At 26.7% G+C, this 21,564-nt stretch overlaps 1 protein-coding gene across 1 annotated transcript in view; it reads right to left on the bottom strand.

Annotated features, from left to right (window-relative positions):
• eIF3b (eukaryotic translation initiation factor 3 subunit b) overlaps positions 1-21,564 on the bottom strand; it is a 33,578-nt gene that overhangs the window by 3,321 nt on the left and 8,693 nt on the right. The window contains exons 3-16 of the mRNA XM_067285460.1: positions 15,629-15,748; positions 13,051-13,108; positions 12,850-12,978; positions 11,113-11,270; positions 10,908-11,030; positions 10,033-10,099; positions 8,817-8,863; positions 8,466-8,700; positions 8,321-8,393; positions 4,448-4,570; positions 4,256-4,334; positions 4,036-4,174; positions 2,451-2,576; positions 148-225 (exon numbers count right to left, since the gene is read on the bottom strand). Coding sequence (XP_067141561.1) covers positions 148-225; positions 2,451-2,576; positions 4,036-4,174; positions 4,256-4,334; positions 4,448-4,570; positions 8,321-8,393; positions 8,466-8,700; positions 8,817-8,863; positions 10,033-10,099; positions 10,908-11,030; positions 11,113-11,270; positions 12,850-12,978; positions 13,051-13,108; positions 15,629-15,748 — 1,555 coding nt within the window. The remainder of the gene's footprint in view (positions 1-147; positions 226-2,450; positions 2,577-4,035; positions 4,175-4,255; positions 4,335-4,447; positions 4,571-8,320; positions 8,394-8,465; positions 8,701-8,816; positions 8,864-10,032; positions 10,100-10,907; positions 11,031-11,112; positions 11,271-12,849; positions 12,979-13,050; positions 13,109-15,628; positions 15,749-21,564) is intronic.

Genomic DNA, 21,564 nt, shown 5'->3' with positions numbered 1-21,564 from the left:
TAATAATTCATTGAAAAGAACACTATTATAAATGAAAATTACTGCTGTATCTGTTATTCAACTGACTATATTAAACAAACTTTGAAAAAAAATTCATCATCAATTTGCTCATTTTATTGAAATAATATGATAATGACAAAAACAAACCTTTGAAGCTTTAGTTAATGTCATACGATCCTTAATATCAAACTGAGTACTAATCTTCTTCAGATTCTTTTTAATTTCCTGAAAAATAAAAATGTTATTTATTATTAACAAAAAAAAAAAACGATTATTTTTAATAGTAAACTTGCAATTTAAAATTAGCATATTATATATTAATTTTAACTGTTAACAAATACAGAGAATTAATTTCTTGATGTAACTTCCTTTACAATATAAAAATTGGAAAAATTTCATTTATATTAGAATATAACAAAAATAAAATTAGTAATCACAATAAATGCACATATAAAAACATTTAAAAGATCCTCAAACTGTAATAGTGTTGCAATAAATAAATATAAAATTATATAACTACAATATACAAAGATATTTAAAGTGTGTGTATGGTGTAAGATAGGTGACTTGTAAAAAAAAAAAAAACAAAGTATCTAATCTTAACTATAACGCACATTTAAATTATAGTAATGCAAATTTATGCTATATTTAAGATATTATCTGTCTATATTTACCTCTTTGTAATAAACACATGTTATTTTGTATGAACAAACAGTTTTTTGAAAAACCATTTATTATAAATGTATTTATTGTAAAACCTGTGTAAACAAGAATTGCCCTGCACTGAATATTTTTTCTGTTTGGCAAGTTTCCATTTAAACAGATTTCGGTATTTTTGTTTTTTTATCTTTAAATTATACCAGATAAAAGTTACATTCGTTCTTATAATAAAATCACTTCTATTACATACAAGAAACATTTTATTACTAGATTTAGTCCATATTAATCTGAAGTGATTCCAACTAATGAAAAGTATTTAAATGCAAAAAGTTAAAAACTATTTAATTTTAAAAAGTTTTCAAATGTATTTCTGAGAACTTGTGATAGGTATTTGAATACCGAATGCAGTTTGTCGTACTCTGCAATAACCATTATATCTGGAGGCAACTTGATTTATTTGTCTACAAGCAAAATCTTAATTTTCTTGTTTATTCAGGTTAAATTATCAACTTTCACATAAAAAAATTACCGTTCTGAAGTTTCTTTCAATTTAGTAGGTTTCCATTTTATTCAGGTTTAAGTTAAGTTTCGGTGTTTTCAGGTTAAGTTATTACTGTTTAATTTTGAGTATTTTTATAAACAAAGATTAATATTTTTGAAAACTTATCAATACATATGTTATCTGCATCAACATCATTATTATTAAAAGTGAATTTCTAATCATAACTACATACACAACTCACAATGATAAAGACCTTCAACAATTATAGTTTATAAACTAGATAACTAATAAAATTTTACAGAGTAATTTTGAAGATATTTTATTAATGTTTTAAAAGTTCTTTTATTTTATTGCTAGTGTGACAGGAGATTAATCATTATTTGATGGATAAAGCAAATTGTAATAACAGCAAGCTAATCATATAATACATTAAAAACAGCAAATACAAAGAATAAAATTTTAATGTTTTGATCAACAAAATATTTCAGATGATGAAAAGAATGGTCCAAAAGTCTGTACGTAGTTTTCTACTTCAATAACTAAAGATGTTATTGAAACAAATGTTAAAACTATGCAGTAAATACTACTTAGGAGCATAACTTTTCAAGTTTTTTAAGTAATAATTTTATCAATATAACTTAGAATTATATTATCTACAAATCCCATAGTGACTTGCAAATGTTAATAAAAGTAAGAGAGAAAATGAACTGTGTACTGTAGCTAGCAAAATTAAAGATAACACTTGTTTTGACACATTTACCATACTGAATAGCATTCTTTCTTCTAACAGCTGTTATTGAATTTAATTCTGCAAGTCAAAATAAGCAGTTTACTTTCTCTTCAATTGCAAAGATTGACTAAAAAGATCTAATAAAATAATTAGGTTTACATTGACAAAATTATTATGCAAAAAGCATCTTACATGGTTTACAGCACAAAACATTTTTCATAGTTTTAGGGTAGACTTAAAGGCTCTTTCTCTGCTCTAAAACTATAAAAAATTACTTTCAAAGATTCCTCCGGAGTTGAGATCTCCTAATCACATAATAATAAATATTCAGAATAAAAACGAATAAATGATAAAGCCCATTAAGTGTTTGTGTTTGTATTTTTGTGATATGAGAAAAATGTTCCAAAGTATTTCAAATTATTTTTGCATTTCTCTTCATATTTTGTATATTTTTAAAGTTTAATAAAAAATAATTCTACTCTACAATTACAATCCAGAAATTTTTGCAATCTTTGAAATTTCATTGATAAATTATGTATTTAATAGTAGTGTAATTACCTTAATTTTTTCTTCGGATAATAAAGTAGCAGGTCGAGGCCTCCAAAGAAGTTGACAAAAACGTTCCATATTTCTTCTCCTTAATAATCTTCCTTGAAATGACCATATGTAAAATGCATTATCCACCTAAATATATATTTAACTCATTTTAATATTTTAACATGAAAACTTTTTGTTCATTTATTATCTTAAATATAGATCATATCAACAAAAAACAAATTTTATTGTAAATTATTTGTTTTAAACAAATTTTTAGTACTTTTTAACGTTACCAATAAACCAATGTTAGGATTTACACAGAAATACTAATTATATATTGTTATTATTTTTATGAAGTCTAAAAGAGTTATAAATATTATTTACAATAATTAATACACTTATTTTTTAAATGCTTTATATTATTGATGTAATTAAATTATAATTATAAATCCGTATCATTATATAAAAATTGGAATTTTTGTGGTTCCAGCAAAATCAACTCATCTCTAACAACAAAAATTCTAATTAACACAAAGCAGAAATTACTAAAATCAAAAGTACACTTTGAGTCAATTTCACAATTAACACAATAAATAATTGTTTTATGGTGTTAAAACTTTCTTTAATTAATACAACATATATAAAAACAAGCACTTTCAACAATGCCTTACTGTCTTCCTCAAGCAAATTGTTTAGAATGTAATGTTCAATATTCCACTCTAAATCTAAATACCACCTTGCTAATAATTTGATACTTGGATGGTATGGTTTTTATTTCATTGGTCAAGCAGACAGGAATTGATGCTTTTTAAGAGAAAATAGTCTTTGACTTACTCCTGCACGAGAAGATAATTCAAGATATCCAATTTTTTCTAATGTTAACTCTAACATACTATCCACGACCAAATACGAAATGGTTATTGGCCAACCAATCAAATTTTGTAAAAAATAGACCAAATATTTAAACTCAGCACCTTCAGAAATCCTCTAAAGGCAGTTTGTGCTCACTAGTAATGTTGTATTAAGTAATTTTCCTATTTGAATACCATTATCTCACTTTTCAGATAGAAAAAGTGCCATTGAAAATTGAGTTGAAGTTAATTTGACCAAAAGTAGTCACTGACCGCCTCCATTGCATTTGCTCAAACTGTATCAAAATTTAGAATTTTTTTTCAAACAGTTTCAGCAAATTTTAGTAAGTCATATTTTGAAAAAAATAAGATTTACATTCAAAATTCTCAACATACAGTCAAACACTGCTATATATCCTTTTTAAATAGTACTATCTTTATAAAATGCTAATGAATACAATACTTGTGAACAAATCTTAAAAAATAAAAAGAGAAATCTTCAGCATCTATGAACTACAAAATTTAGTTTTACATGGTTATCACATTATTTTCAAACTATCAGACTTGCGTAGACTTCATTACTTTATGTAATTCTTCTTGTTTACGCTTAGTACTGTGCTAAATTTAGTGGCTAGTTCAGAGACAAACAAAATGTAATGCTAAATCAAATTTTGACTGAAATTGAAAAACTTCAAAATGTGTTCACTTAAGATCCTATAAAAATTTAAGAATTTTATAATTAAAAAAACACTTACTTTGTGAATCCACCAACTAACACCAGTAATTACATATCTTCCTGTTGGATCCCATTCAACATCTGTTGCCATAAAATGTTCAGCCTGTGACATGACTGTGAAATCAGAAGTATCAACAAATTCAAGAGTACCACTCATACTAAAAATAAAATAAAATAAAATCATTTTTGAACATAATAAAAGAGAAAAAGAAAAAAATTATGAATAAACAATTTATAACCTTCTTAATCCAGCCAATACAATAAACTGTCCATTTGGTGACCAAAATAAATGATTACATTGTTTGCGTTCAAATTTTTCTGAAAAAATAACAACACTTTCATACATATAATAAGTAAACGTTCAAAAATTAAAATATGCACATAAAAATATATTATTTTATTTAATACATTCATTATTTTATAATACTTACTTAACAAACTAATAGTTCCTCCAGGTTTTATTTCATAGAAACTGACATTTATTTGTGGACTGTCTCCATGGATTATAGCAAATTTACTTCCAACTGGTTCCCAAGCGAAGGCTGTAATGCTATCTGTAATAGTAAATGAAATATATAAAATTATCATCATTCATACACCAATAAAATATAAAAATTAGTTATAACATAGAATTTTTTAAAAAATAATCAGATTCCATTATATAAAGTAATGTTTTGTGAACTTAGCAAGTATAAATTCAGAAAATTATAATTTTAAAAGACTTGTTAACATTTTATATATTTTAATCTTCCATATATGCTGGCATATAAGTCAACATCTTAAGCCTGAAATTTGGCAGGATTTTACACTGGAAAAATACAGCTGCAGTTATATAGTAGCAACTTTTTCAAAGTTTAAGGTGTTTGTTAAATATTTCTATTGTTAAATACAATCCCTGGTTTGGCACCAGCCTTGCACTCTGCCACAAAATATGCACACACAAATCTTTCATGCATTAAATTCATATAGAAACTGGAAACTTATATGGAAATTACTGCCATCTACCAACACAAATTTCTTCACATATGTTCCAAAACCATTCATCGTATCTCTGATTTAATGCCTGCAAAAGTCCTGCATCCAACTTGAGAAAGATCCAATACAGTTATAAGTACAAAACAATGTAAGTTGACATATGTCATCAGTTTTCATATTTCCAAGTGACATAACAGCATCATGCAGTGAGGTTGCAGTGCCAGTGTACAAACAAATGCAATTTTATTTGAACATTTTGTGATGTGACAGCTGTGTTATTGTTAATTAAATGTAATTTAACATCACACTAAATATGCAAGGTTAAACATTGATGTTATTTCTTTTTGTTGTTGTTATTTTTTAATTATACCCACACTAAACAGCCCAATAGTTCGATTAATATTAAATTGCTTATAATTAAAATTTTAAAACTTTTTTTTAAAGCAAGCAAATTTATAGGACAAAAATTAATGAAATTACTAAAAAGATTAAAATTTAAATTTGATTATCTTTTCTGCAAAACAACACTAAAACAACTTCAATAGTTATATCACAAAAAACTAGTTGCAATTAATTAAAAAATTGTAATTAAGGGTTCAAAAAATTCAGGCAAAATTAAATAATAATAAATAAATTATTATTAAAAATAATTATAAAAACTAAAACAATACTAAATAAATTAAAGCTAAAAATTAATTAAAATTAAAAATAATAATTAAAACTCTGGCCTTTACACCGAAACAGAAACCAAATTAAAAATTAAATCAAAACTAATTAAAACCAAATCAATTGAAAATTAAAATGTTTTTAAAAACAATTTAAAAGTTGTTTTGAAATTTTCAAAATTTAAATCAAATTAATTTTTAAATTTGTTTTATTTGTATGGGGTGGTGGGTGGTGATGGAACATTTTGCTTTTAACCCCATGCAAAGACCTGAGACAAAAACAAACAGCCAAGTCCACAAGTAACAGGTGGTCCTTTTAAGAAATGAATTGTAGATCCCACATGTGACACAGTGTGACCTACTTACATGCTGCTTTTTTGTAAAGTGCTGGTTTCAGTTTCGATGGGGACAGAACATTTTGCTTTTAATATATATATATATATATATAAAATACAGAAAAGGAAGCATAATTCTAAGCACTTTAAACTTAAGCTTCAAATAATGAAAATCCAATTTTACACCCCAAGAGATTGGCTTTTTCAAAGAGGTCATCTTTATACCTTAGTTTATCAAGTGGTTGAAAGAATTTGATGCCAATAAGAACGAAAAAATTTCATGCTATTACTGCATGATAATACTCCTTACCACAAAGAAATTTCAGCAATGTAAAATTTGAGTTTCTGTCTGCAGCAAAAATTAACTTTCTGCAAAGTGTACTGCTTTACTTCAGCCACTGGATGCTTCCAACATCAAATGTTTCAAGGCACACTACCATTGACATCAAGCAAATACATAATAGAGTGTATCAACCAATTATTCTCTCTCTCAAAGATGCTAGCTTTATGAGTATGAAATCATGAAATGAAATGTCTCCTGACACAATTAGCAGCAGCTGGACTCATACAGACTTGATTCAATATTCTGAAAGAAAGACCAATGAACATAATGCTGGCATGGTATTTGTAAACATGGTGAAAAAACTTCAAAATTCCAGTGCATGTAAACATCAACTAAATATAGAGAAATTTGTCTCAATTAATGATGAAGTGCTGACATTTGAAAGAATCTGCAGACAACATGCCATATTTCTGCACAAATAAGAGCATTATAGGTAGAAACTGTTTGTTTTATCCTTTTGAAACACATCCTGCTTTATTTATAACAATACACCTTGCATATAAAGTGTATTCTCTCTCTTATTAATAAAAACAATCTGGCACACATAACAGTACTGTACTGTCGTGCCAACGTAAATTTACATGTATTGATACAATATCTAGTCACTAACAAAAATTTTTAAAAATGCTTCTGATACTATAAAAGTTTTTTTTTACAAGTAATAAAGTTTTTAGATACTTCACAGAAACTAGTGCCAATTTTGCTCCAAAAATAAACAGCATGTTCCTATATTCACTAAAATATGGTAATCTAAACAATCAGCCCTACTGGTTTGAATTCAGACAATGACAGCAGTGGAGAAGATAAGACCACCTTTACCCTAATACAGTGTTTTTCAACCTTTTTTATCTCACAGCATATTTGAACCTATAATTAAATTTCCACAGCACAAATATATGCAGAAAAAAATCATATAATTTGAAATTGTGTTTGTAAAGATTCTGTTGCCACATTACTTGCCACTTAACCTAATTTTTTTTTGTCTATATTTTTTGTGAATTAAATAAAACGGTATTGTTGTTCCTTAAAATAGCAGCAGGTTATGACAGTTATTTAAATTAATAATTTTCATTTACATAAGAAAAACAATTAATATTAAGTCTCAATTTGCATTTAAAAATGGCACGAGAGTTGCCTTTAGAAACCTGCCCAATGTCGCCCTATTTCTAAGTTAAAATAATTTGAAATGAATATGGACAATTATAGATACATTTTTGATTTAAAGAAAATTTCATTTTAAATGAAGTAACCTGGTATTATGCACACATAATTTTGCTTACAAATATATACTTTTTACTACATTATGCATATGTTTATTTATTATAACAATTAAAATTGATTACATAAGTTGTTCAGAGATTTTAATTTTGACATAAACACTGTTTATTCTTTGGACTTCTTTTGAACATAATTTATTTAATCCCCTTCAAAAATTTTCATGGCACATTTATGATCCTCTTGTGACATACTGGTTGAAAATCACTGCCCAAATAGAAGCTAAGGACAGAATTTAAACAAATCAGGAAATTCCTGAAAAAAAATGTTTTTTCTTTTAACTCTTTCCACCCTTTGGGCACTAAGTGGGCCTCTTTTAGCAAGCCCATTATGGATTCATCCAGGCCATGGGGTGGCCAGGTGGTGAGAGACAGGGACCAACATATCCAGCAGAACCACCCCCCGAAAAATTTCTTGGGAGTTTTTCAACCCATCTGGATTCAATCCCAGGTCTCCCAGAGCGGTAGGCTGTCACCTTGACCACTAAGCCATCCAGTCATCCCTGAAAAAATATTGTAACTGATGCAATTTGACATGTGATTGCTCCAGACAACTTAAATGGAAAATTTGGAAAGAAACGGCAGACATTCGTAGATGTTTTTAAGCAACAGGATTAATGGTACAATACTGCATGCTTGTTGTACTGTACTACACTACAGTAACTCTTACATGTAGAAAGTAAATGATTGATTGTAATAAGTAGGCACTTACCTCTTATTTCTATATTATCCACAGGTATTTGCTTTTCATTCATATAAAATATTTCAAAATTATAGTACATTCCCTGTAATATATAATACAAAATTTAAAAAAATCATTTTAAAAAATCTTACATCTAAAAATTAAATTTTCTTACACTGTATTTATATTCATTTTTTTCTTTTCTAGATCTGCTGTATCTATCAACTTTAACACACAAATGTGCTCCTGATTTTTGCCAGTGCATTTTACAGTCGGCAACATTAAAAAGATTTTTGGCTCGCAATTCATCACGACTAGGTATTTTTAATAGTGTCACACGTGCCGGAACATCTTTATCTTCAGCAACCCAATAAGCAATTATGTTACTGGTTGGAGACCATTGGAAGTTTCTGAATTATAAAAATTGATTATTAAAACTTAATATGAACTATGATTATTATTATATGTTCATTTTCCCTATTAACAATTTATGCTTTCCTAAACAATAGAGAGATTAGAATATTACCTTAATCCTGGTATTTTTAAACTCTTCTTATCTAATAAGCCAAATGACTGAAAAAAAATTTTTCTTAAATCAGATTCATAAATTTTCAATGTAATATAGATGACATATGTATGTATGTATGTATTAAATTGTTTTATTAATTCTATATTAAATGAAAATCCATTTCAATAATTATGATCAATTATTATAAATAAATAATAATTTTATATATATAAATATGTTTTAAATTACAAAATGCAGAGAATGTTGCTAAATGATGAAAAACTCAGACTGGACCACTGAAGATTGTAAGGGGCAAAGTCCTTAGCGTACAAACACACACAAAGAAAGAAATATAAGTTTTACATGTTATTTAGATCTTTTTAATCTATTACCAAAATTATTATGAATAATAATAATTGATAATAAGGAAAAAGAAAACATTATAATCTCAAATAATGCAGAGAAAAATAACATTAATAAACATCTTTGAATATTGGAGTGATTAATTTTTTCATCTCTGAAAATAGGAAGATGAGAAAATCAAACACTCGGATCTAATTTTGTTAAAGTGGCATAAAAAATTAAACTTTGATGACTTGTAGTGTATAAATTATTTTATTTTGTTGAGATTTCAGATTTTTCTCTGTACTCAATACCTCACTTCAATGATATCATTTTTTCTTTCTGTAAGAAGTAATTTCTACTGAGCAATTTCAGGTGAGTGAGTGATTGAATGAGTCATTCAGTTAGTTTGCATGAAAAAACCTTTAATATAATATAAAGTTTTCATATAAAATTATTTTTTTATATATTTTCTATTTGAATGTAATAACCGATTCTTTTTATTTATCACATTTTTTAAAATATGCAATTTTAATAAAATGTTAAAATTAAAACTTGATATATTATTAAAATTTAAAAATTACAAGCATTATGTAAAATATATTGTAAAAACATTACAAATCAAATACATAAAATTGCTTTAAATTTACATTCCCCCCCTCATTTTTAAAAATTGTAACTGAAACTTCAGTTACAGTTATCTATTTAATAATAATATTCAAAAGTCAGAAGGACAAATCTACAATATGTCAAGTCAGTAACAGTCTGATATAGTGCAACTTCATCATTTAGGTTACAGATTTAATCGTTAGAATGTAAAATATCTTAAAGTTTAAAACTTAGTATTTAAATTATCAATATTTAATTTTAATTTCTTTTATTATTTACTTACAGGTGTTTCGTATATACTCAAAACATCTTGACCAATTTTTGCAAAATATTTATCATCATAACTCCATCTATTTAAAAAATTTAATAACTATTATTTTTGAAATGAACAATCAGAAATAATATTCTAATATATTTATTTTTAAATAATTATGAAATCAATACATTATATAAGAGAACATTAATAAATATAAAACATTCCTATTATCTATGTCAGCTAACTTGGTTTCTGATAAATTTCCTTATATAATTTGTATAGTAGTAGTAAATGTAAAAGTTTTGAAAATAATATTTACTCATATCTAGTTTTCTTTGAACAAATTAATAAACTTTCATTGATAATAAAGATAAAAATAATATAAAATAAATAAAATTCATAGAAAGTGAATGAATAATTCAAATAAAACAATGAACTCCATTAAATTGTTAGTAGTAATAATTTCCTCATTTCCTTTTTTTATATATATTTTTTCTAAAAATACTTTTGATATTTAATCTTCATATTCTACAATAGTAAACTATCTTTAAAGAACATTTTATATAAGTCAAAAATCTTTATATAAGACATGTGTTGGTACAAACAACTTTCCTTTTATAATCTTTTTCCAGTTGTATTGACATGTTGTGTAGTTCTTAAATGTTACAAAATAAAAGTTTTTAAAACTAACAGAGCTGTCATATTCCGCATTTTTCTACTTTAAAATAACTTATTAAAAAATTCAAACAACACCCAAAAAGTTCTCAAGAGTTTTCTAGGAGTTTTAAAATAAATTTCTAAATCTTAGTTGAAATTAATTTTAAAATACATAAATATAACATATTCCTAAATGCAAAAATATTCATAAATATTAGTTGTATTGAATTTTAGTTAATACTTACTTTATAACTGGCCAGTGCTGAGTATGAAAACTTCTTTTCTTCATGCCTGTCCTAATTTCCCAAATAATTACAACCTGAGAATTTTCTTTAACATCTGGTATAGGACTAAATGTAACTAAATAACTAAAAGAAAAAGTTTTTTTTTAATTTTTTATACAATATTTTTGAAATTTTTTGTTGTTTTTATTATTGTTATTATTATTACTTTTCACAAGGTGAAAAATCAATAAATTGCACTCCAGCATGACTAAATTTCATTATCTGTACAAATTCTTCACCACCCCATAAAGCTATACCTCTTGGATGAAAAGTTGCAAGGTATGTTCCTAGAGGTGACCACATAACACATGTTTCAGTCCATCCCTGTCAAAATAAATATTTCAAATTATAAATGATGATAAAATGCCTACAATATGATTATAAAATTAAATAAACAATAATTAAATATCAGGTTTTAAATTATTGTAACATTGGGTGATCAAACAAGAAAAGGATAAAAATTGTTAGTAGTAGTGCAAGAACATCATGAATTAGATATGTAGCCTTATGAATCAGCTGTGCTTGTTAATGCCTTGTTACACATTACAAGAATCACTTAAATTCTAAATAATTACTATTGCATCAGAAGATAGCATTTGAAATTATAAATAAAAAAATTTATGAAAAATTCTTATTTTATAAGGCATAAATTTGATTCTTTTCGTAGCTGTCTGAATAAAAATTATGATAATCCACTCTTTCTAGACAAACACTTTTAAGATTTGTTGGATTTGTTTCTATGCATTCTCATATGTTTTGAAGTCCTTCTTAACATAACTTTGTCTATAAAAACTCTTTTTCTTTTGTTAATCACAGATTCCATGAACCATCATTTATTAAAAAAATGGAAACAAAACCTTTATAGACACAGATATATAAAAAATGTGCAACTCACATTAACCAAATAACCGGAGTGCATATGATTTACATTTGCAAACGTTTTCGCAAATGTTAATCATATGCACTCCGGTTATTTGGTAATGAGAGTCACACATTTTTTATAGCATCCCTATCAAAGACAACAGATGGGATAGGGAAATGGCATATGTTGGCTCCACTAAACGCTCATTGGGGTCATTGAACTCATCATATTGTTCGTTACTATTTAAATATCTTAAGGAGAATGCATGCGCATATCATATTCCAAATCAATTACCATTCGATTTATATTTGAATGTTAACTGCCAGCTTGTTTTTCATAAAAAAGAAGCCTGAGAAAGAGCCCAGAAGGGGCTATGAAAACATTCTCAAATGTTAATCATATGTACTCCAGTTATTTGGTTAATGTGAGTCGCACATTTTTTATATATTCATCCTGGTTTGTTGTGCAGTTAGGCACAGATAATTTAAATATTTTTGCATAAACCGTCATTTTAATATTTGGTACCTTTCCTCTTTATGTAATATTTCACTGGAAAATTTTATCTGTTCTGTAGTATAAGAGACTTATAGTTATCATAGCACTTAAATAATGATAATGAGCCATCATTGGGGGTTGGTGATGCATAATAGACCAGTCAAGCATTATGTGCATCAGTCAAGCAGAGTTTGATGACATTGCAGTGCCATCAAACTCTGCACCACTTCTTGTTATTCCTACTTTGATCACCTACTACACAAAAAAGGCTACAAAACTTGATATTATCCTTGGCCCAAGAACAGGAACTATTAAATTTAAACTGTCAGATAAAGTTTATTTAAAGATTTGAATTTTTCACTTTCTTAAAAACAATAAACCCTTTAATTTACAAAAGTTTTAACAAAATTTATAATTAAACTTGAAAGTAATATTAAAATCATATTTTCAAATAAACTGTATTTGATAATCTAAATTTAATGCACTTTTACTTTAGTAAATTTTAAAATTTTTACTATTTCTCAGACAAAAATCAAAATTACTTACTTCACGTTCTTTTAAGCAAACAGGTTCGGGCTGACTGTTTAAATATATAGCAGTTTTCTTTCCCGCATCATACATTACACTGTATTGATCATAGCATTCAGGTTCCATTAGCCAATATCTCAAATTACCCTGAATTAATAGTAAAAAATAATAATAAAACATTATACGTATTAATTATCTTAAATAGCTATTAAAACTTACATGATCAACATAAGGTTGTGGTTTTGGTGGTTCCCATTCATCTGGAATATTCTCATATCTGAAAATAATATATTATTGTTATTTTTATATTAAAAAATCAATAGCAATTGATAAAATAAATAATATAAGCCTAATTAAACTTTAATCCAAATGATATAAACTGTTGGATTTCTTTATTATGAATGATTAAACAATTTAACATTAAAAACAGATAATACTATAGTTTATTAATAAGCTTAATAATTAGACATCTTTACAAATTTTAATAATTATGTAGGAATGTTTAGAAGAAAAATTATTTCAGAACAATGCTCAAAATCAATTCCCAAAAGCTAATTATATCAGTTGAACATATTAATTATGCCATTGATGATCAAACTATAAAAAAAGAACAATTATTTTGATTGTTTATATTTATATTTAAAAAAAATCGTTACATTTATAATTTTAATGATTCTTTTTTGTGTATGATGCTATAGATTACTTTTGGAAAATAAAATAAAGAACAGAAATCTTCTATGGCAATGACATTAAAAGTGTTGTGCAAATCCTTTTGTGTATCATGATAATTCTGTCTTTGTGTTAACATCCAGAAAAACAGAATACTCACCAACTAACAAGGAATTAATAAAAAGTTCTTCAGTGAAGAGAAAGTATATATCAGAAAGCAACAGTTTAGACTATTTTCTGTGTTGTCTAACACTTTCCTTTTTTTGCTAGTAAATAGCTGATTATTGTTAACCATTGTTAGTATGTAAAAGATATAGTTTAGAAATGTGCCAGAGTCAAGTTTATATTACATCTTAAATCTAAATTGTTTCTGTAAGAAATTAAACACCAATACATTCAAAGGCTAACTCAAGCTAAAAGTGACATATCTGTGACATAACTATATTTACAAAGTTTCTTTTAATGAAGACAGTATATATACCACTTTAGTAATCAATTATTTTATTCACTTTGATAGAAAGTAATAGCTAAAAATTTCTACATTAAAGTAATCTAACAATTTTTTACACTTAATTTAACCAGACACATACATATACATAATTGTAGACTAAACACCAACTGAAAACATATAACACTGTCTGTAGTCTCCATTGTGAAATATATCCTGTATACTATAGTTTACAATCAGTTAAATTTGATTAAAATTTGTTTAAGTCAGATAATGTTGCATAAATAAAAATGTTAAAACAAAATAATCCTCATATTTTTTAAATACAATTTATTTTAAATTCCAAAAGTGAATCTTAGCTAAATATTTTGAATTAATATAAACTAGCAGTTGTTTGTTTATCAATTCCACTACTGTCTTTAGCTCATGCATAAACTATTTTCAGACATCCAAAAAAGTTACGTTTATATCAATTAATCAGTGTTATAATCCAGCTATCTTAGACATCTAAGATTATATTATTAAATGATTAATTAAATAAAGGATACTAAATTTAAAAAGAATCAGCTACTTTTCAGCACCTATCTAATAACCTATGTGTAGTCTAAGAATTAGACTACACATAGGTAGTGATATAACAGTAATTATATGCTTTTTTGTCTATTATATCTTTTATAACAAATTTTATATTCAGAAATCATCCTTCTTATGATCAATGTTCTAAAGAACAGTGAAGGATTATTTAATTAATGAAAATTTCATTCTGCTATTACTAAAAACAAAAAAAATAAATAATCAATAATTATTAACTAATTTATCAATATACAACTGATAAAAGATCATCACAGTATATTTTTCTAAAATGCAATTACCCAAAACTGTAGAATACAGTATAGGTAGTTGACACGGTATATGACACGGTCATATGACCCCATATGACACAGTAGTTATGTTCCAAAAAATTGCCATGTTATGCAAATCTGTGTTATACGAAACAAAGAACTAGTACGAAAAGGGGAGTTAGGTTCCAAAAATTAAAAAACATGCTATTATATTTTCATAATTAAGATAAATATCTTTATTAAAATTTTCTTAAGAAGTAATACATATTAATATAAATTAAACAACACTAAAAGCAGAAGCGTCGAAATCTGGCAATACTGAAACAAGTTTTGAGAAGGACCACATGTATCGACAGAAGGTGGGAAAAGAAAAATTACATATTGTACTTAAGTACTAATAGTTCATGAAATTATGCAGGAAATTCTGATAGTATGTACACGCTCGAATGAAAAATGTCAAATGAGGTATCTTTTGCACTTAAAAGCTTTATCACGTTTATTGAACTGTTGTATTGGTAGTTTTTATTACATTTCATGTTGTTTGAGGGTTTTACCCAATTCTCGAACCGTGTTAGAGTGAATCTGTGCTATAGAAGTGCAGTGTTATAAGGGAGGTTACCTGTATTTTATAGTTTTGAATAATAAATAATAAACCAGACTTATTTGTAATTATAAAATAAAATCCTAAACTTAAAACAAAGATTGAATAACAACCTTTTTAGATATCCAGAACAAAGCAAAAAAAGTTTTATGTTGGATAGCTAAAAAGGTGTGTTATTCATTCTTTAAATGCACCCAGTTGAAGATTTTTCTTCAAATTAAGATTAATAATTCTTACTTTTCAAAATCAGTAAAAAGATTCACTGTAAAAATATGTTGTTTATCCAATCTATATCCATTTGCCATTTTGACAGCCTCCATTGCATGCTCTGGACAAGAATACTCCAAGAAAATATATCTAAAAATAAAAATTTATAAACAATTATAATTCAAAATATTACATTTTAGCAATTTACTAAAACAAAATGAAATGATTTTAATGATTTATATACATCCATTTAAGTAGCAATCATACATTCAGTATCTTTGATCCACAATGCATATGTTGCACAAGCGTCTAAAATTTCATGCATACAAAAGTCATACAACAGTTCCATTAGAATTATATTATATGCTAATTATATTCAGATTATATGCAGATAATAATTACTTAGTACATTTATCTTTTCAAATGAGTTACATTACAATTACTAATCTACTAATGTACTAAGTACAATTACTTAGTACAGTGGTTCCCAAACTTTTTTAATTCTAGGCACCCTATGTCAAATTCCAACAAGTACATTAAATTATAAAATTTTATAACATTTCGTGGCACCCATGTGAGGAAGTTGCGGTGCACACTTTGGGACTGCAGTACATTAGTAGATAGAGATATAATTTCTATATGTGGAGTTGAAAATTGCACTGTCATGGAATACATAAAAACAGTACTGAGTACAAAAACTTCTGCTGTATTATATCAACATTATATATATATATATATATATATATATGTTGTGCTATTTACTAGTTACAAGTTATTTCTTTGCAGGATCTGAAAGACTGCATTATTATTACTATACTAAGAATCACATTTGCAGTACGTGATAATTCTCTTTTCACAATTCTTTTCAATGCAGTCTTTGTCTATTAATCCAAAGACTGCATTGAGTCATCATCAATTTCATTGCCACTATTAATCAGTCATTAAATAGCAACTATATGTTGTGAATTATCTTTATGATTTAACAATGATCATTAGCATCATTCTTGAACTTCTTATCCTAATAATGATAAACCAATGGTTTCCAATTCAGAAAATAATTAAAAATATAAGAGCAAAATTAAATTAAATTTAAAAATTATTTAATTCAGTCATTTTAAGTGATCTTGAATTTTATCACAAATATCACTAAATATCAAGGTTCAATTTTTGAAATTTGGACTTCTTTCAAAAAAATTAATAGGTTTTTCAACATACATTAAGGTGATTTGTTACAAGTGTCCTCAAGAGCTTGAAATCTGCAAAGCTCTGCAAGTTTCAAGCTCTATTCTATTAAAATTTCACTGCAAATTATACAAAATGGTCAATGCTCATCATTCATTTCCTTATGCAAAAAATGCACATTTTTTTTTCTTATAGCTGTTGACTTATTGGATAATTTAATTATTTTTTTTAGCATATAGTCACACCTCATTTATACATTTTTTAAGGAAGCTGAGAAAATTGTCATATAAATGAGAAAAACAAAAGTGAAAGTGCTTTCCAATTGTTTTCAGAGTGAATATAGATGCTATAAAAGTACAAAAACAGTCAAACTAACACTGCACAACTGAATTTGTATTCTTAACAAAGAAGTTTCAATTTACTATGCAGTAAAACCTGTGTAAACCAGAATCACACAGTATTGAATTTCTTTTTTTTCTGGTTTGGCAGATTTCTGTTTTGAACAGGTTTTTTGGAATAGAAAATCACTCTGTTCCAAAGAGATTCTTCCATTTAGTCAGGTTTCTGTTTTATTCGGGTTCCATTTTGGACAGTTTTACTGGACATGTATAATACATTTAAACAACATATAAAAGAAAAAGTAAATCAGTGTAAAATTAAGTCGTGTACTTTTAAAAAATTCATCAAGTTTTGTTTGTTTCTTGCTTTCTTTCATGGACTTGCCATATACTGATCAGCATGTGACATCAGTTGCTAAAACTCCAGTCACATGAGAGAATGAACGGTCAATCTAAAGATTAGTCCACACCGACATCAAATACTGAAAACAAATGAGAAACCAGAATGCAATTTTTTATTTGTTTAGTAAAATTGGTTCACACTACAATCAACGGAAAGCAAAAATTTTCAATATGTTAAATTGCTAGAGCAATTTGCTAAATGAGAAATTTTGTCAGAAATGGTGTCACATGTTACATGTGCGCTTTGCATTTGTCGGTGATCGATTTGCTATTGGTGTGGACTAACTTAAAGTGAATCTGTAATTCCCCTTTTCACTTTTTCTAAATAATTACATTAAATGTTTGTATTTCAAAATGCTATAGGATACAAAAAAATATGACACACAAAGTACAGTCATACTAATCTGAACCCCTGGTCATCTAAACAGCTTCTACTGTTTCCCTAACTAAATTAAAGGACTCGTCAACTGTTTACCTGCAGTTCACATCTTAAATAAACATGTCACGTGATGTGAGCATTGTTGCTCATTCTTTCTGTGATCCTGTTTGACTTAACAACTCTGACTAAACTCTATTTGCTGCTGTAAACTATTGTACAGCAGCAAAAAATGGGGCTTTGAAGTGTAAACATCGTATCCTGCTATCATAGCCCCATTAATCTGAACTACCAATGGTTTCAATTACAGTAGAGCGCCGATAAGTGGAACGTCGGTAAGTGGAATGGCCGGAAAGTGGAACGATTTTCAGTCGGACTGTGCCGTGCTGAATCGAATGTTTTTGATACTAAATTTACTTCTAAAGTATAATTTTCATGTTTTTTATATTCTTTAATATATTTATTTTGTTTGTACAAAATGCAGAAATAATTTTTAACGATACGATAGCCTTGATGATTATTATAAAAATTTTCGTTAGGCTTAAAATCGATGAAAATTCAACATGAAGCGACATGCAACGGAGAAAAATTCAACAGGAAGCGATACGCAACGAAGAAAAATTTGAACATCGAACAGGTTAATGTATTTTTTCGTACAAAGTCGAAAACTGGAACAAATCATTAACTGGAAGGACCCCAGTCCCCAATTGGTTCCACTTATCGACGCTCTACTGTAGTTCAGATTAGCATTACCATACTGTAAGTGCAAAAGCATATAAATGAAAAAAGAATAACTGAAGTGTTTTGTAATGGAGAAAATATTTTATATATAAATGCAGAAAAGTATAGATAGGATTTGACTGTATTTCTAAAATTAGCAATATATTTCTTCAGCCTTTAGTTTTACTGTTTTTATGATTAGGAAAAAAACTTTCTTAATATGTATTGGCCTGTATTTCTTGATGAAACAATTTTATAACAACTATGTTTGTAGCTTTTGTAATAAGAAAAGTAGACGTTTTTTGTTATTTACATTTATTATTGCATAGATATCGAGTAGCAATATAGCAATACTATATAATAGATAATAGATAAAATAATAGATTTATAATCAAATTTATGCATTTTCATTTATTGCATTTAAAAATAAAATATTTTCAAAAATGTTTTTAAAAAAAAGATCAAATGCCATCCAAAACTGGATATACTTTAGTAAAACAATAAAATAAAATATACATAAATCATATAGAAAAGTTATAAAAGCTAAAAGAATTGCAAGTCATGATTTAATCATTATCATACACACATATTCTGAGATGTATAATGTAACTTAGGTCAATAATTATGTAGCAATGATCAAAAATAGTCACTCTCAGTTACCAAATACAGTAGAGCATCGATTATCCGACTCCCGATTAACCGACTTATCGGTTAACCGACCACGTTCTAGTCGGCAAATTCAAATGTCCGCTAGTGATGTGGCGCTACAATATTTGGTTATGTCTTGGCTACTTTAATATTATTTTTGTTAAATTTTTGCATGTTTTAGCTGGCAGCACTGGCTCGACCATGAAAGGGAGGCTAGTATTTAAACTAGGCCTAATACACTATACTAATAATGTATTTTTTCATACTTTTCGGTTATCCGACTTTTCCGTTATCCGACCAACCCCAGTCCCCAATTAAGTCAGATAATCAATGCTCTACTGTAATTGCATTCGATTTTATGATTTATAAAGATCATCTAGTGTCATCAATAATAATCTCCACAACATCTCCTAATTCTTTTTTTCTTTTCCAATCAAGTGTTGCCTATATTCCTACTTTGGTAGTCAAAAATTACATAGTATCTAGACTGATAAAGAAACATAGCAACTATGACTTTTCTGGGCATTTGCACTAGTTTCCTGATAGAAAACATGAGCTATTGCTAGCATAACTGCTGTTATTGTTGTCAGTCAGTGCTAATATTGCAATTTCATACAAAATTTATAGCATTCCATTTCTATTTTTTTTATTAAGTACCTTTTAAAAAAATTTTTAAACTAAAATAATGTTTATGAAAAGAAGTTTACACAACCCCATGAGAAAAAATGGCAACCCCATTTGGAAACTTAATTATTAATATAATGTATTAATTACAAAGGTATTAATATAATGTAAATGTATGCTTTTGTTTTACGTTTCATTTTATCTAATTTTAGTATTTATAAATATTTACATTTCACAAATGTTTTTAATAGAAAAATATAAATGATGATAGCTTTTCAATGTTATTGAAATATGACAGCATTTATTTTATGTTGTTTTTATGGTTTAATTAATATGTAATCAAATTTTAAGTTAATATCTTAGTAAATCAATGTTTATAATTACAGTGGAACTTCGGTATACATCTACTTTAGAATATGTCCTGTTTTGACGAAACAAATTCTGTTCGGTATACAACTTTTGTTCGGTATATGACTTAATTCAATTATACGCGCCATCTATGAACAAGTAGCACTATTGGTGTACTAAACCAGACTAGACGTTTGCAGTCCCACGGTTTACAACTTTGTTAAATTTCTTCTGATTTTAATTTGTAAGTAAAATTTTATTATTTTTATTAATCATGAATTGCAAAAAGGCAAATGAAAAGTAACAGAAAACTAAAAAAATGACTAGAATTACAATGGAACTGAAAAAAAAAATTGTTGAGAAATATGAAGGTGGAATGGGTGTTTGAGATTTAACTGTTGCATACCATATTCCAAGAACGACGATATCGACAATCGTGAAAAATAAAGACAATATTACATCTGCAAACATTGCAAAAGGGGTTTAATCAATTTCTAAACAGATTATTAGTATTAAGGAAAGTTTGATTTGATTTGATTTTGATTTAATGATTTAAATAATATAATACAATATACTGTAATAACTTTAAAAATCTATAATAAAATTTATTTTTTTATTAATGTGCTCAAACAGTATTTAAATTATTTTACAACTCCATTAATATATCATATCAAAAGGGTTTTTTTTTACATGAGAACGGATTAATCATTTTTACATTACTTCTTATGGGAAAGGTTGGTTTGGTATACGTCCTATTTGGTATAAGTTCAAACATCAGGAATGGATTAAGGTCGTATACCGAGGTTCCACTGTATTTATTATAGAAAATAAATTCTAGATTGTTCAGATCCATAGATTTTTCTTCTCGTATAATTTGTAATAAATGATTTATTGCTGTAATCTTTTTTGAATTTCACTGTTTACATCACATTTAAACCATATTTATCTATAACAAAATGAACTAGTCTGTTGTTATAGAAATAAATTGAGTGGGTGATTCAAGTTAGGGTTTAGAAAACCAATTCTCAACTGTAATGTGATATTCTCATTTCCCAATACTGATTATTAATAATAATAATAATTAATAACTCTTCAAGTTATATAAAGTTTTGCTTTAACATATCCTTTTAATGTCAAGAATCAATAAAAACAATAAGAGTATTTAAAACAAAACAGAAGCACAGATTAATTACTTCCTATTTAAAAGTATCATTAGTCAGAAAGCTTAAGTTGCTTCAAGTAAAAACATTTGTTTTATAACTTAAAATAATAGCAATTTTATAAAAATGGAAAAAGTATTAATTTTTCTTCTTCTAAATATGTTCTAG

Source organism: Centruroides vittatus, unplaced genomic scaffold (genome assembly GCF_030686945.1).
Source record: "Centruroides vittatus isolate TY-2023 unplaced genomic scaffold, ASM3068694v2 scaffold_2569, whole genome shotgun sequence".
NCBI lineage: Eukaryota > Metazoa > Arthropoda > Arachnida > Scorpiones > Buthidae > Centruroides > Centruroides vittatus.
This window is presented reverse-complemented; position numbering and strand designations above follow the sequence as displayed.